At 65.0% G+C, this 12252-nt stretch overlaps 1 protein-coding gene across 2 annotated transcripts in view; it reads left to right on the top strand.

Moving 5' to 3' along the window:
• The window catches only part of STK32C (serine/threonine kinase 32C), a 77993-nt gene extending 66092 nt beyond the window's left edge, over window positions 1-11901 (top strand). Inside the window, exons 3-12 of one of the 2 annotated variants that reach the window (XM_047825199.1) lie at window positions 41-192; window positions 2845-3018; window positions 3894-3931; window positions 4033-4122; window positions 4335-4438; window positions 5096-5212; window positions 6470-6595; window positions 6681-6812; window positions 10240-10307; window positions 11230-11901. In XM_047825199.1, the coding sequence (XP_047681155.1) occupies window positions 41-192; window positions 2845-3018; window positions 3894-3931; window positions 4033-4122; window positions 4335-4438; window positions 5096-5212; window positions 6470-6595; window positions 6681-6812; window positions 10240-10307; window positions 11230-11368 (1140 nt within the window). In that variant the 3' untranslated portion in view covers window positions 11369-11901. Of the gene's footprint in view, window positions 1-40; window positions 193-2844; window positions 3019-3893; window positions 3932-4032; window positions 4252-4334; window positions 4439-5095; window positions 5213-6469; window positions 6596-6680; window positions 6813-10239; window positions 10308-11229 lie in introns of both variants that reach the window. The other variant, XM_047825198.1, reaches the window with a different exon arrangement.
• The last annotated feature ends 351 nt before the right edge of the window (window positions 11902-12252 follow it).

Here is a 12252-nt window from a genome sequence, read left to right as displayed (position 1 = left end):
TGGGGTGGTGGCGTCCACCTGAAGCGCCCTCTGCCCCCAGGTGTGCATCGTGCAGAAGCGGGACACGGAGAAGATGTACGCCATGAAGTACATGAACAAGCAGCACTGCATCGAGCGGGACGAGGTGCGCAACGTGTTCCGGGAGCTGGAGATCCTGCAGGAGATCGAGCACGTCTTCCTGGTGAACCTGTGGTGCGTGAGCTCGCCTCGCGGGCACAGAGCCCAGGCTGGACCCGCCGCCACCCTCCCCTGCCCCCGGCACCCCTCCCCGCTGCTCCCCCCTCTCCTGCCTCTGGGATGCCCTGATGCCCACGGCCCACCCCCCACGCGCTCACCTTCAGGTTCCCCAGGGCCAGCGCCGTCCAGGTGTGCACGACGCACGTGTTGATGCAGGTTTCCCACCCGCGGGAAGCCCAGGCTTTCCCCGGAAGGAGGCCTGTGGCCCCTGGAGTTTCTGGCGCTAAAGCCAGTGGGGGAGAGTTTTGGGGGCCTGAGTTCCTCCCTAGAATGGTCGCCAAGACCAGCCCCTGAGGGGAGGCAGACACAGGCTGCAGTGAGATCACCCTCCTCTCTCCTCCGTGAGCGTGGGGCTGCACGAGAGTCCTCCCCGCCGGGGTCCTCCCCGAATCCTCCCTGACAGCCTCCCGTCCTGGGGTCTGTGCTCCCCGATGTGCTCACAGACCCGGTGGCGTTCCCGGGGGCCCTCGGTGGGCACAGGTGCTGCGGCAGCTGGGGAGGCGTGTGAGAGACGAGGCCTAGCCCCGCCCCCACTGGGAGCCGAGGGGAGGGTCCGTTAGCCCAACATGGAGGGAGAGGCCGCCCGAGCGGCATCGGGGACGGAGGCGGGGACGGTGCACCGTTGAAAGTGACCTGGTGCTAGCTCCTGCAGGACGCACTCAGAGCCGCAGGTCCCCCTTCGCTTATTTACCTGGGCCGCAGCAGGTGGGAGGGTACCGCGCCGTGGACAGCAGCCCGCAGCCAGCTCTCCCCGTCGGAACCGGAACCGTGGTCCAGCCCCGGGGTGGGGAGACGGGGCAGGAGGAAGGAGCTGGCTGTGCGTGGGGGGTGTGGCCTTCCCCACGTGGTTGTGGGAAGAGGGCGAGGTGCTGAGCAGGGCCCAGGGCGGTGGAGCCCGGCTGCCCGGGCCTCCTCCAGCCCCTCACCCCTGCACGCGGCCCCGGGCCTCCCTCACTGTGGCCCGATGTCCCTACGAATGTCTAGTGTCCAGGCAAGCAGAGGGGCCGGCGGGGCCACACGGTGTCACCGTGTGCTCAGTGGCGGTCTTCTCGGCATCCTGGGGCAGTGGTTCTAAAGCTAGGGGCGTCCAAGCACCCCTCAAACCCACCCACTCTGTGCCGGCCAGGGAGGGCCTCACCGGGCCGGGCCTGCTTGCAGCCTCTCAGGAAGGGGCTGCCGTGTGTGGCTGACCCTCAACCGTGACACCGGCCCTGGGGCTTGCCGAGATAGAAGACCCAGGACTTCCCACCTGGGGGGCCTCCGCTTCCCTCCACACCCTCTGGGGCTCTCTCTGGGAGGCCACGTGCCTAGCGGCCAGGAGCACGGGCTCCTGCATCAAACTCCTCCTGCTGCGGCAGACGACATCCCGTCTGTGGAGCAGGGGTGGCAGTGGTCCCCAGTGCAGAATTAGCGACGCACGTACACGGACAAAGTGGTCCACGTAGGACGACTGAGGGACGTGGCCCGTCAGCATGATGTTTTCCTGCCCTGCTCCTGCGGCCACCACCCCAGCCCCACGGGCGGGCCTGCCAGGGATGCCTCCCGCCACCAGGACGGGGCCGCCGCAGCCTCAGCTCCCGGCGTGGGAGGCCGCCTCCTCTTGTCCAGTGCTCCCCACGACTCCTGGCCTGTCCCGGAGCCTGGCCTTCCGAGTCCCTTTGCCCTCTGGTCCCATATCCCCTCCCCAGGCCACCTGCCCCTGAGATGAGGACAGGGTGGCTTCCGGTGGGCAGCGAGAGGAACATCACGTGAAAAAAATCAATTCTTTGTAACTTTCTTCTTTTTTTTAAGCTTATTTATTGAGAGAGAGAGAGAGAGAGAGAGAGAGAGAGAGACAGAGACCACGAGCAGGGGAGGGGCAGAGAGAGAGAGAGGCGGAGGGAAAGAGAGAGGACCCAAACAGGCTTTTTGCACTGTCAGCGTGAAGCCTGATGGGGGCTCGAACTCACGAACTGTGAGATCATGACCTGGGCCAAAAAAAGCTGGACGCTTACCGACTGAGCCCCCAGGCGCCCCGTGACTTTATTTTGGAAAGAGCCAGTTGCTCAACAGTAAGACTGCCCTCTGAGAGCTCACAAAAGAAATTACAAAATGGAAGGAGTCCTTAAATGTTGTCTTGTGACTACCGTTATCTCCGTCATCACCGCTGTCCTCCTCGTCACCGTCCCCACCCCCACCGCCCCCACCACCGCGGTTGTTAGAAGCGGCCCCTTGCCCAGCACTGCCTGAGCACTTCGCCTTGAGGTCTCCGTTCCTTAACGGTCCTCCGAAGCAGATGCTTTTATCCCCTCTTGGGAGAAGAGGGCCAGCAGGGAAACGGCCAGAGACGATGTATCCTTCTCTCCGCCGGTCACTCCCATGTCTCTGCCCCCAGCTGGGCTTCTCCCATCAGGACCGGCCCCTCCATCTTCCCCAAGGGTCCCGGTTCAGAGCGGCTCCCGAGCAGGAGCCGGGTCAGCACCCCGGGAGGGACCCTGCTCCCGGAGAGTGCTCGTGGGAGGTGGGGGTTCGTCGGGTGTGGCGTCTGTGGCTTCCGTCTGCGGGCGGAACTGCGGCGCCGGCCCCCCCGCCGTGCGCGTGCGCCAGGTCCTCCCCCGGTGCCCGCAGGTACTCCTTCCAGGACGAGGAGGACATGTTCATGGTGGTGGACCTGCTCCTGGGCGGGGACCTGCGCTACCACCTGCAGCAGAACGTCCAGTTCTCCGAGGACACGGTGAGGCTGTACATCTGCGAGATGGCGCTGGCCCTCGACTACCTGCGCGGTCAGCACATCATCCACAGGTGTGTGCCTACTTGACGGCCTCCGGGCAGGCTCCTGCCTGCTCTGGCCACCCCCCGCCCCCAGGCGGGGCACCTGGGCCAGCCAGCGCCTGGCTCCGAGGCCGCGCACCTGATGTCCACCTCGGGGTGGGTCCGAGGCGAGCGGCCCCGGCTCGGCCGGGATCAGGGCGGCCCTCACCTGGGCCGTTCAGCTGCCAGGTCCCCGCCACCCCTAGCAGGAGTCCGTTTGCTCATTGCCGTGTCCCTGGGGAATCGGGCTGATTGTAACATTAGCTGAAAGCAGATGAAGTTAGGAAGACAGAGCTGCATCCGCAGAACGAAACGAGGAGGCCCACGTGGTACATTACGAAGCCAAGTAGACGGGGTCTCTGTGTGTCTGCCTGGGGGTTCTGCTATCTGGTCACAGTTCAGGCAGCGAACATTTACCGATCAGGGTGAGGCCTGAGGCCAGTTGGTGCAAGGCAGAGGCCCAAGTCGTCGATTCTGTGCAGCCCCGGGACTCCGAGGAGAGGCCAGCCCGGGGGGCTGGGGAAGGGCCAGGCACGAAGGGGGGTGCTGGGAGAGGAGCCAGCCTGGGGCGCTGGGGATGGGGTTCTGCTGTCCTCTGGGGGTTCTGGCACCCTTGTGTCCAGTACGTTCCTGCTGTCTTCCTGGCCTCACCCAGGTGGGAGGGGCACTTCACCAGAAACCAGAACGGCTCCTTTCACCTGGCTCGGTCAGAATTGCCAGGCGGCATCTTCCCAAGGCCCACTTGGGTCTCTGGGGCCTCTGCCTTGAGTGGGGAGGGGCCGTGAGGGAACCGCCAGCCCTGCCAGGGACTGCAAGGCACGAACAGGGCTCCTGGACCATCTCCCCACTTCCTGCTCCCGCAACAGGGACGTCAAGCCCGACAACATCCTGCTGGACGAGCAAGGTGAGCCCGGGCTGCGGGAGGCTGGCCGTGGGGGCGCGCGCCCCGCCCACAGGATGCCCCTCCAGCCCTCGGGACACCGGCCGTGTCTTCTCTCCTCGCAGGGCACGCACACCTGACCGACTTCAACATCGCCACCATCATAAAGGACGGGGAGAGGGCCACCGCCCTGGCGGGGACCAAGCCATACATGGGTGAGCCGCGGCCACCGGCCTCGCACCCGCCCGGCCAGCCTGCTGTAGTGCAGGACAGGCTCGGACAGACGCTAGGTGACGATGTGAGAGCTAGGACACGCTCCTGGGTCGGCCCACCGCCCACACCAGGTGGGGGAGGGTCCCCCGGGCGGTCAGCCGGGGAGGGGACCCGCGGTTCCGGGATGCTCAGTGGCCTCTCCCTCCCTGGAAAGCTCCGGAGATCTTCCAGTCCTTCGTCAGCGGTGGCAGCGGCTACTCCTTCGAGGTGGACTGGTGGTCGGTGGGGGTGCTGGCCTACGAGCTGCTACGTGGATGGGTACGGAGCTCCTGGGGCCGGGGGCTGGCCCTCGACCTGAGCTGGCTGTGTCCCACCGAGGTGGGGGGGCCTGAGTGCCTGGGAAGAAATGAGGCCGTCCCTGCAGGTGCTCGGGGACAGTCACCCGTTCCGTGGACGCACGCTTCCAGTGCGGTGTCTATGGAGAGTGGTGCCTGACCCAGCGCAGGAGGGAAGCCACCATGGGCTCTGGAGGGGGGGGGGGGGGGGAGGGGCGCTGTAGGGCCAGGCAGAGGAGAGAACTGTCAGTGGGGTGCATCCTTGGGACCTTCCTGTGGGGTCCCCCTGCTCTCACCCTCTAGCCCTGGGAGGCTGGGGCCCTCCCGATCCCTCCTGGGGGGCCTCCGGGGCCCTGCACCCTCAGCCATGCTGCAGGACCCCAGCCTGGAGGAAGGTGGCCCCTCCTGGCCTGCAGGGCCGATCCGCCCAGGCCGGGGCATCCATGGGGGTGATGTGCTTCCTGCCCGGCCAGAGGGGTGGCCTGTCCTGGCCAGTTTCCCGGCCTGGACGCAGGCGCGGCCCAGACCCGGCATCTTCCTGGGAGCGGAGGCCGCGCTATGTGTGTGCTGGGGGTGGGGCGCTGCCTCGGGGGCCTCTGGGTGGCGGGCCCCTGCCGCAGCACTGCCTCCCCCGCCCCAGAGGCCCTACGACGTCCACTCCAGCAATGCCGTGGAGTCCCTGGTGCAGCTGTTCAGCACGGTGAGCGTCCAGTACGTCCCCACCTGGTCCAAGGAGATGGTGGCCCTGCTGCGGAAGGTGAGTCCCCACCCCCCCCCCCCACCCCGCGCTGAGGAAGCACCGGCTTCCTGCGTGTTCACGTCAGTGTTGCTCCCGCCGGGCTCTCTGTCGTCTTGCAGTAGCTGGGCCAGTCCGAGCACTGGCTGTGAGCCGAATGCCATGTGCCCGTCACCAACTAAATCCCACGACCCGGCTTCACCCCATTTCACAGATGCCCAAACTGAGGCGCGGGCCCCCCTGTCACACGTGTCGGGGGGAGGGTGAGTGCAGGCTCTGGCTTCCTCTACCCCGACCTTCTGCCAGACATGGGTGGCCACTGCCTGCTGCCAGCAGTCGGGCTCACTCCCTGGGAGCACACGAAAAAGACCCCAGACCCCCCTTGCACCCCCCACTGGCTGAACAGGTGGCTGCAGCAGCCAGGGGACCTCAGTCTGGCAGGGACCCAGGCCAGGTGCTGCTATCACAGTGCCTCGGTCCGGTGTCCAGGCCTGGGCCGGGGCTGCCCCTCAGCCGGCCCCACCGCTTTCCACTCAGAGAGTCGCACGCGGGCGCCTCCGGGGTCGGGACCGACCATGCAAGAGCTTGCAGGACACATAAGGCCCAGCCGGCCCCCGTCTCCTGGCCCACAGGGCCCTCCCTGCATGTCCCCCCTGCTGCTGGAGACCTTCGCCCCTGGAATGACAGACGGGCAGCTAGCGGCCTCTCCCAGTTCCCGAGAGGCTCTTAACCCAGCCTCCACCCCACACGGCTCTGCCCACCCCTGCCCAGGTAGCTCCCACGGTGGACCTGGGCCCCAGAGACCCAAGCAGGGAGTGAGGGCCATCCGTGCACCAAGCCTCACAGGCCTCAGGGAAGCCTGGGATAGGGTTTGCTGCCTTCTCTCTGAGACAGGGACAGGGACAGCATGTGAGGGGACACCCAGCCGCACTGACCCGACTGCACACGGCACCCCGAGGCTCCCAGGGGCTGTGTCCACTTAGTTCCGGTCTTGGGGCCCTTACTGCCGTTCACCAGGCCGAGGCTGCCACCTGCTGGTGACTCTTAGTCAAAGGTCCCCGTGGACCCCACACGCCCTCCACTGGCCTTGGGCTCCAGGGGCTTGGCCAGATTGTCCCCTCGGCCACATGACTGCACTGATCTGGAGTCAGTGCCCCCTTTCCTTGCCTGACCCTTGAGATCCTTTCAGTGGGGTGCCCTGGCCTGGAGCAGGTGGCCAGCTGTGGGCGCCAGGGCTGTGCTGGGCGTGGGCGCCATCTGACGTGGGTCGTGTTCCAGCTCCTCACTGTGGACCCCAAGCACCGAGCCTCCAGCCTACAGGACATGCAGGCGGCCCCATCGCTGGCCGGCGTGCTGTGGCAGGACCTCAGCGAGAAGAAGGTGGCACCAGGCTTCGTGCCCAACGTAAGCCTGCGGGCGGTGGGCGGGGCCCCAGGTGGGCGGGGGCCGACGGGGGTGGTGGGGCTCAGCTCCCATCCCCCCCCCACAGAAAGGCCGCCTGCACTGCGACCCCACCTTTGAGCTGGAGGAGATGATCCTGGAGTCCAGGCCTCTGCACAAGAAGAAAAAGCGTCTGGCCAAGAACAGGTCCCGGGACAGCAGCAGAGACAGCTCTCAGTCTGTGAGTGGGGGGCCTGGTGTGGGGTCCCCCCCTCCCTCCGGGGAACCACCTTGAAACCCACCCCCCGGCCGAGCCCCTGGCTTCCTCTCCTAAGCAGGTAGAAATGCCTCGAGATCCTGCTCCTGGTGGAAGGGCTCCCACCTCTGCCCCCAGGGGCACGTGCATGTGTCTTCTCTTATAGGGACACCCATCACCCACGGGTTAGGACCCACCCTAACCCCGATGACCCTCTCTTTATGTGACTCTGTGTCACGTTCCAAGGAGCTGGGAGTTAGGACATCACTCTGGGGGGACACAGCGAAACCCACAGATACCCCTCGCCTGCCCCAGGTCACAGAGCTTCTCCCGGGAGGGTGGGGGCGCTCCTGGGGAGCTCGCGTGTGAGCACGGGATCAACCCTGCACCTGTCCCCGAGGGACAGCTGGTGCTCACAGAAGCAGCTGGGGTATAGGTGCAGATGGCAGCAGTCACAGCTGTGGCCCTCCTGCCCCTGGACCGGTCTGAGCCGGCAGAAGACCCCAGCCCTGGTGCCACCTCCTCGGGCCTGCTCCCGGGCACAGGGGTCAGGCGGGGGCTGGGCGTCGTCAGCTACGTTCAGCACACTGCGCGGTCCGGGCTGGGGGGTACCCTGGGAGCCTGGACTCTAGACTGCTGGTGGCGGCCCCTGGTGTTCAGAGGTGGGACTGCAGGTGTGGCCCCGCACGTTTCCCTCTGGGGCTGTTCTGTTGTGACCGTGGGAGCGCGGACAGACTCTGAGCCGCTCACGCGAAAGCACCGGAACCACACTCCTTATCTTTTTATGATTGCTAAGAGCCGTTCACCTGTCCTGAGACACTCGTTAGAGACACGAGCTGCAAATAGTTTCTTCTGTTCGGTGGCTTTCTCTTTCCTCGTCGGGTGGGGTCGTTTGCGACATGTTGATGAAGTACGGTGTCTCCACTCCTGCTCTCTTATTTTGTGCGTCTGGCGTCTTACCGAAGATTTCCTTCTGCGCTTTCTTCTTCGCATTCTATCACTTTACCTCTCGCATTTAGGTCTGGGGCCCGTTTTGAGTTAACTTTTATGGGTAGCGTCAGGTCCACGGTCACTCCTGCACGTGGATATCCACTCATTCATGCGCTGAAGACGCTGCTGTTTTCCCGTTGAACTGCTCGGCATGGCTTTCAAAGACTAATCAACCCAAAATAAGCATTTCCTGGAAGTACAGTCGTCCACCTTGGGTGCGTGCACGCTGGCCCCAGCCCCTCCCCTGTGGGCACTGGAAGGGTGGCCCTGTCACGTCGGTGGCTGTGTGCCGCACACAGAGCCGTGCACGGTCCACGCTGGTAACATGCCGCCTCGGGCTCCGCAGCTGTGCCTGGAGCTGCCCTGGGCCACATGTGCCACGGTCCCCATCGTCTGCCCTGAGCCAGGTGCCAGGTCTCCACAGTGAGCGGGAGGGTAACGGGGAGTGGCGTCCTTGTGCCCCGGGGGCTCGAAGGCAAAGGTACAGACTTACAGTCGTGACGGTGGCACTTGTCACTGCCATTCCATTCTGGTGCGGACTTGTTTATGTAGATCTAGGCTGCTTTGTGGGGGGGGGGGTGCAGTTTCAGGAGCCTCTTGGCCTCGTGCATGGTACAGCCGTTACCCCACAGATCCAGGACCAGCCACGAGGGCTGTACCGGGAGCCAATGAGTGGATTTTGGTTATGCACTCAGGGCGGGGGTGGGGGGTGTTGGGGGCCAGCCACTGGGCGGGGTGGGGACACTTGCTCCGCCCAGCTGCAAGGTGGGCGTGGCCCAGCGCTAGCTCAGACCCTGTATCCAACAGACGTCCAAAGGTACACCCGGGAAATGGTGTGAATTTCCATCAAGGTGGCTGGTGACAGCTTTCTCTCGTACCCTTGATCTTACTGTGCATGTGTGCGTGTGTGTGGGGGGGTGTGTGTGGGTGCGTGTGTGCGAGCATGTGTGCACATGTATGCATGTGTGAGCATTGTGCACGTGTGCATGTGTGAAAGTGTGCACACGTGTGTGCATGTACGTGTGTGCACAGGGGTGCACGTGTGTGAGCATGCTTGTGCGTGAAGGTGTGCGCACGTGTGCAAGCATGGGTGCACTGCGTGAGCGCGTGTAAATACGTGTGTGCGTGTGCACAGAGATGTATGTGCATGTGCGATGTGTGCGCCTGTGCACGTGTGTGAGAATGTGCGCACATATGCGTCTGTGTGCATGGGTGCACGTGTGTGTGTGTGTGTGTGTGTGTGAGCATGGGCTGGCTGTCCGTGTCCCTGGCCCTAGGAGCGCTGGGACCCATTGGACACCGCTAGACCCGGACGCAGGGGGACCTGCTTCCCGCTGCACGGTGCGGCCGGTTACAGGGCTCACTCCCACTTGGCTGGGTCCGGATAAGTTGGGTCCAGGCTCGTGCTGTTCTGGCGCACCATCATCACCGTGGCCACCAAGGGGCTCAGTTCTAGAGCAGCGTCTCCTGCAGAGCCCAGGTGGTGCCAAGCTGCTCCATGGTGCCCTGCCCCCTCACCAGCTCAGTCGTTAGCGCCTCGCTGAAAGGAACGTCCTCTGGGCCCCCCAGGAGAGCATGGTTGTCTGAGGGCGATCAGTTCTTCGATGTTGAGTCTGTCCGCCCTTTCTGGCTGCCCACCTCTCTTGAGACAGCATTCGTCCCGGGCTGTTCTGGAATCTGCAGCGGGCCATCATTCCTTCCAAGTTTCCAGGAGCTGCCCGGCAGCATGTTAGACCCCCTCCAGGGTTCTTGCCCGGGGGGGTTAGCTCCCGGCCATGGGAGGACGCCCCACACCCACACTGTCCCTCCTGCGTATGCCCCACACCCGTCAGTCCTCCGGGCACCCACCCAGCCTCTGCTCCTGCACCAGGCGGTGCCCTTCTGACCTTAGCGGGTCTCACACAGGCCCTGCTGCTGGGGGCAGGTGGAGGCAGATGGGTTGGAGGGGCGGGGAGGTGCTGCTGTCCTCCGGCGGGGAGGGCCCTCTCGTGGCTGGAAGGGGCCATCGTGGCCACGTGTGTGCACTCAGGCCCTCCCAGGTTTCAGAGGCCAGCTCTGTCTCCGAGGACCTTGGCTTTGATGCAGGGAGGGGAGGGAGCCCGGTCAGGTATGGTTTTTGGCCCAAGTTTTGTCCTGCAGACCTTGCCTTCATGGTAGCGTCTGCCCTGAGGCAGTGGCTGGGCTTCCAAACTGGGCACCCTTTGGTCACTGGCTGAGGGTCGCCCCGGAGATGCAAACTCCCAGATGTTCTGGCTGCCTGAGGGCAGAGTTTCTCCAACAGCCCGGGTCAGGTCTCCACAGAAAGCCACAGGTGCAGGCCACAGCAGGGGAAGAGACAGGCTGGGAGGGACGCTCGGGAACCCATCTGAGGGGAGGGAGTCTAACAGCATCCATTACATTCACTGGTATGTCTTTCTAACAGGAGAATGACTACCTTCAGGACTGCCTTGATGCGATCCAGCAAGACTTTGTGATTTTTAACAGAGAAAAGTGAGTGTGTGCGCTGGGGGGCGGGCAGCAGGGCGCCAAGAGGAGGCGGAGGCTCTCTGGGCCACACAGGTCCTGAGCCCCGGCAGCCATAGGGCATCAGGGGACCTGGGAAGCAGGTCCCCACCCTCCCAGGGAGGGAGAGTGGGAGGCCCCTGCTCAGGCTTGTGTGGGAGGGAGGGGTGCTTGGGAACTTGCACTTCTAAACTGAGGTCTAACAGCCAGCCTCTCCTGAGGAGAGACTCCACGGACTTCCCAGCCGGAGGTGACGGCTGGGCAGTCCTGCAGTCACATGGACTGATACCCCTCCCTCGTGCACGCCACAAACTTTCCTGAACGTCAGGGACCATGGGACAGAAAGGGCACAGCTGGTTAGCAGGAAGCTATGACAGGCCTCAGACAGCTAAGACACCTGCTGCAGTGGAGGGAGGAAGCCCAGCGCTGCGGGCCCAGGAGAGGGGCGGTAAGGTGCAGCACAGAGGGCTTCCTGGAGGAGGCAGCTCTGCACTCCGGTGACCAGGACGATGTGTGGGCACTGGTTTAGGGCACTGGCTGCCATCCTGGAGGCCGGAGGCCTGGATAAGGACACTCAGGCAAGCTCTTGACAAGCTTTGTTCCAAAACTGCTGACCCACAGGACATGCCCTTAAACTAGGTGTCCTTCTCAGCTCTGGCTCCCCAGCCCCACTGTTGCAGTCTGAGGCCTCAGTGGTCAGGCAGGGTGCTGCTGGGCTGGGCTGACCCCTGGCCCACCCCACACCCATTCTCTGCCCCCTGCGGTGCCTGGAGGGGCACTTCTTCCGGCGAGTCCCTGGGGGACCCATTCTGCAAGTCCTGGGCCAAGGCCAGGGTTGGGGGTGGCCAGAAGCGTCCTGCGGCTGCCGGAGAGGCTGCAGAAAGCCCCTCCTTGTGTTTCCCCCCCACAGGCTGAAGAAGAGCCAGGACCCCTCGAGCGAGCCACCGCCCGCCCCCGGGGCCGGAGAGGCTGCGGAGGACCGCGAGGGGACGCGCCCCGCCCTGTCCATGTGCGGCCCCATCTGCCCCTCCCGCCTCACCGAGAGTTAGCTCCCGCTGCTTTGCAGACTCAGGTCTGCCAGGAGGACAGGACAGGGTGGCGGGCAGAGGCCCAGCGTGGACATTCCCCGCCGAGCAGCCCGGCCCCTCCCAGCACAGACCCCGGGCCTGGTGGCCCCGCTGCTCCCTGGCCTTGTTTGCACGGGGACGGGCTGACTGCCGAGCCTGCTGGAGGGCTCTCCGTGGCCCATGGCAACCGCCGGGAGTGGGGGACACGCGCCGGTGGCTCCGTTACCTGCAATGGTGGCAGGAGGCCTGCGGCCTCCGCTGGTGCCCCCCCGTCCCCACCCCTCCGGCCCACCACTGGCAAGTAACAGAGGCTCCAGTGCCACCAGCCTCAGCTGTACATAAGCCATCGGCACCGGCCCCGCCGCCGGCTGCCGGACGTCCGTGCACTGGCTCCCCGGGGTGCACGGAGTCTCGTGCGGAAAGGTGAGGAGTGTTTTTATAGACACACTGTTCTGGCGACTTCTGCTGTGTTTCTGTAACAGTTGTCACCTCTGAGCATCACGACCTAAGAGCTGCTCGGTGTCCAGTGTCGTGCGTGTTGTAAGCCGGCAGGGGTTGTACAAAGCTGGGGGGGGCAGAGGCGGAGCCTGCTGGCGGGAACGGGGCGGGACAGAGGCGGAGTCGGCCAGTGGAGGCACGGAAGAGGCGGGGCCCGTCGATGAGGGCGGGGCAGAGGCGGAGCCTGCCGATGGGGTGGGGCAGGGGCGGAGCCTGGCGGTGGGGTGGGGCGGGGCAGGGGCGGAGTCTGCCGACAGGGACGGTGGCGAAGCCTGCCAGTGGGGTGGGGGCAGCGGAGAACCAGAACCAGAACCAGAGCCGCAGGCTGCGTGAGAAAGAGCTGGCTGAGTTGGGCAGAGGGAGCTCCC

Source organism: Prionailurus viverrinus, chromosome D2 (assembly GCF_022837055.1).
Source record: "Prionailurus viverrinus isolate Anna chromosome D2, UM_Priviv_1.0, whole genome shotgun sequence".
In the NCBI taxonomy this organism is placed as follows: Eukaryota; Metazoa; Chordata; class Mammalia; order Carnivora; family Felidae; genus Prionailurus; species Prionailurus viverrinus.
The sequence above is the reverse complement of the archived record's forward strand: the minus strand, read 5'-3'. Positions and strand labels throughout refer to the sequence as shown.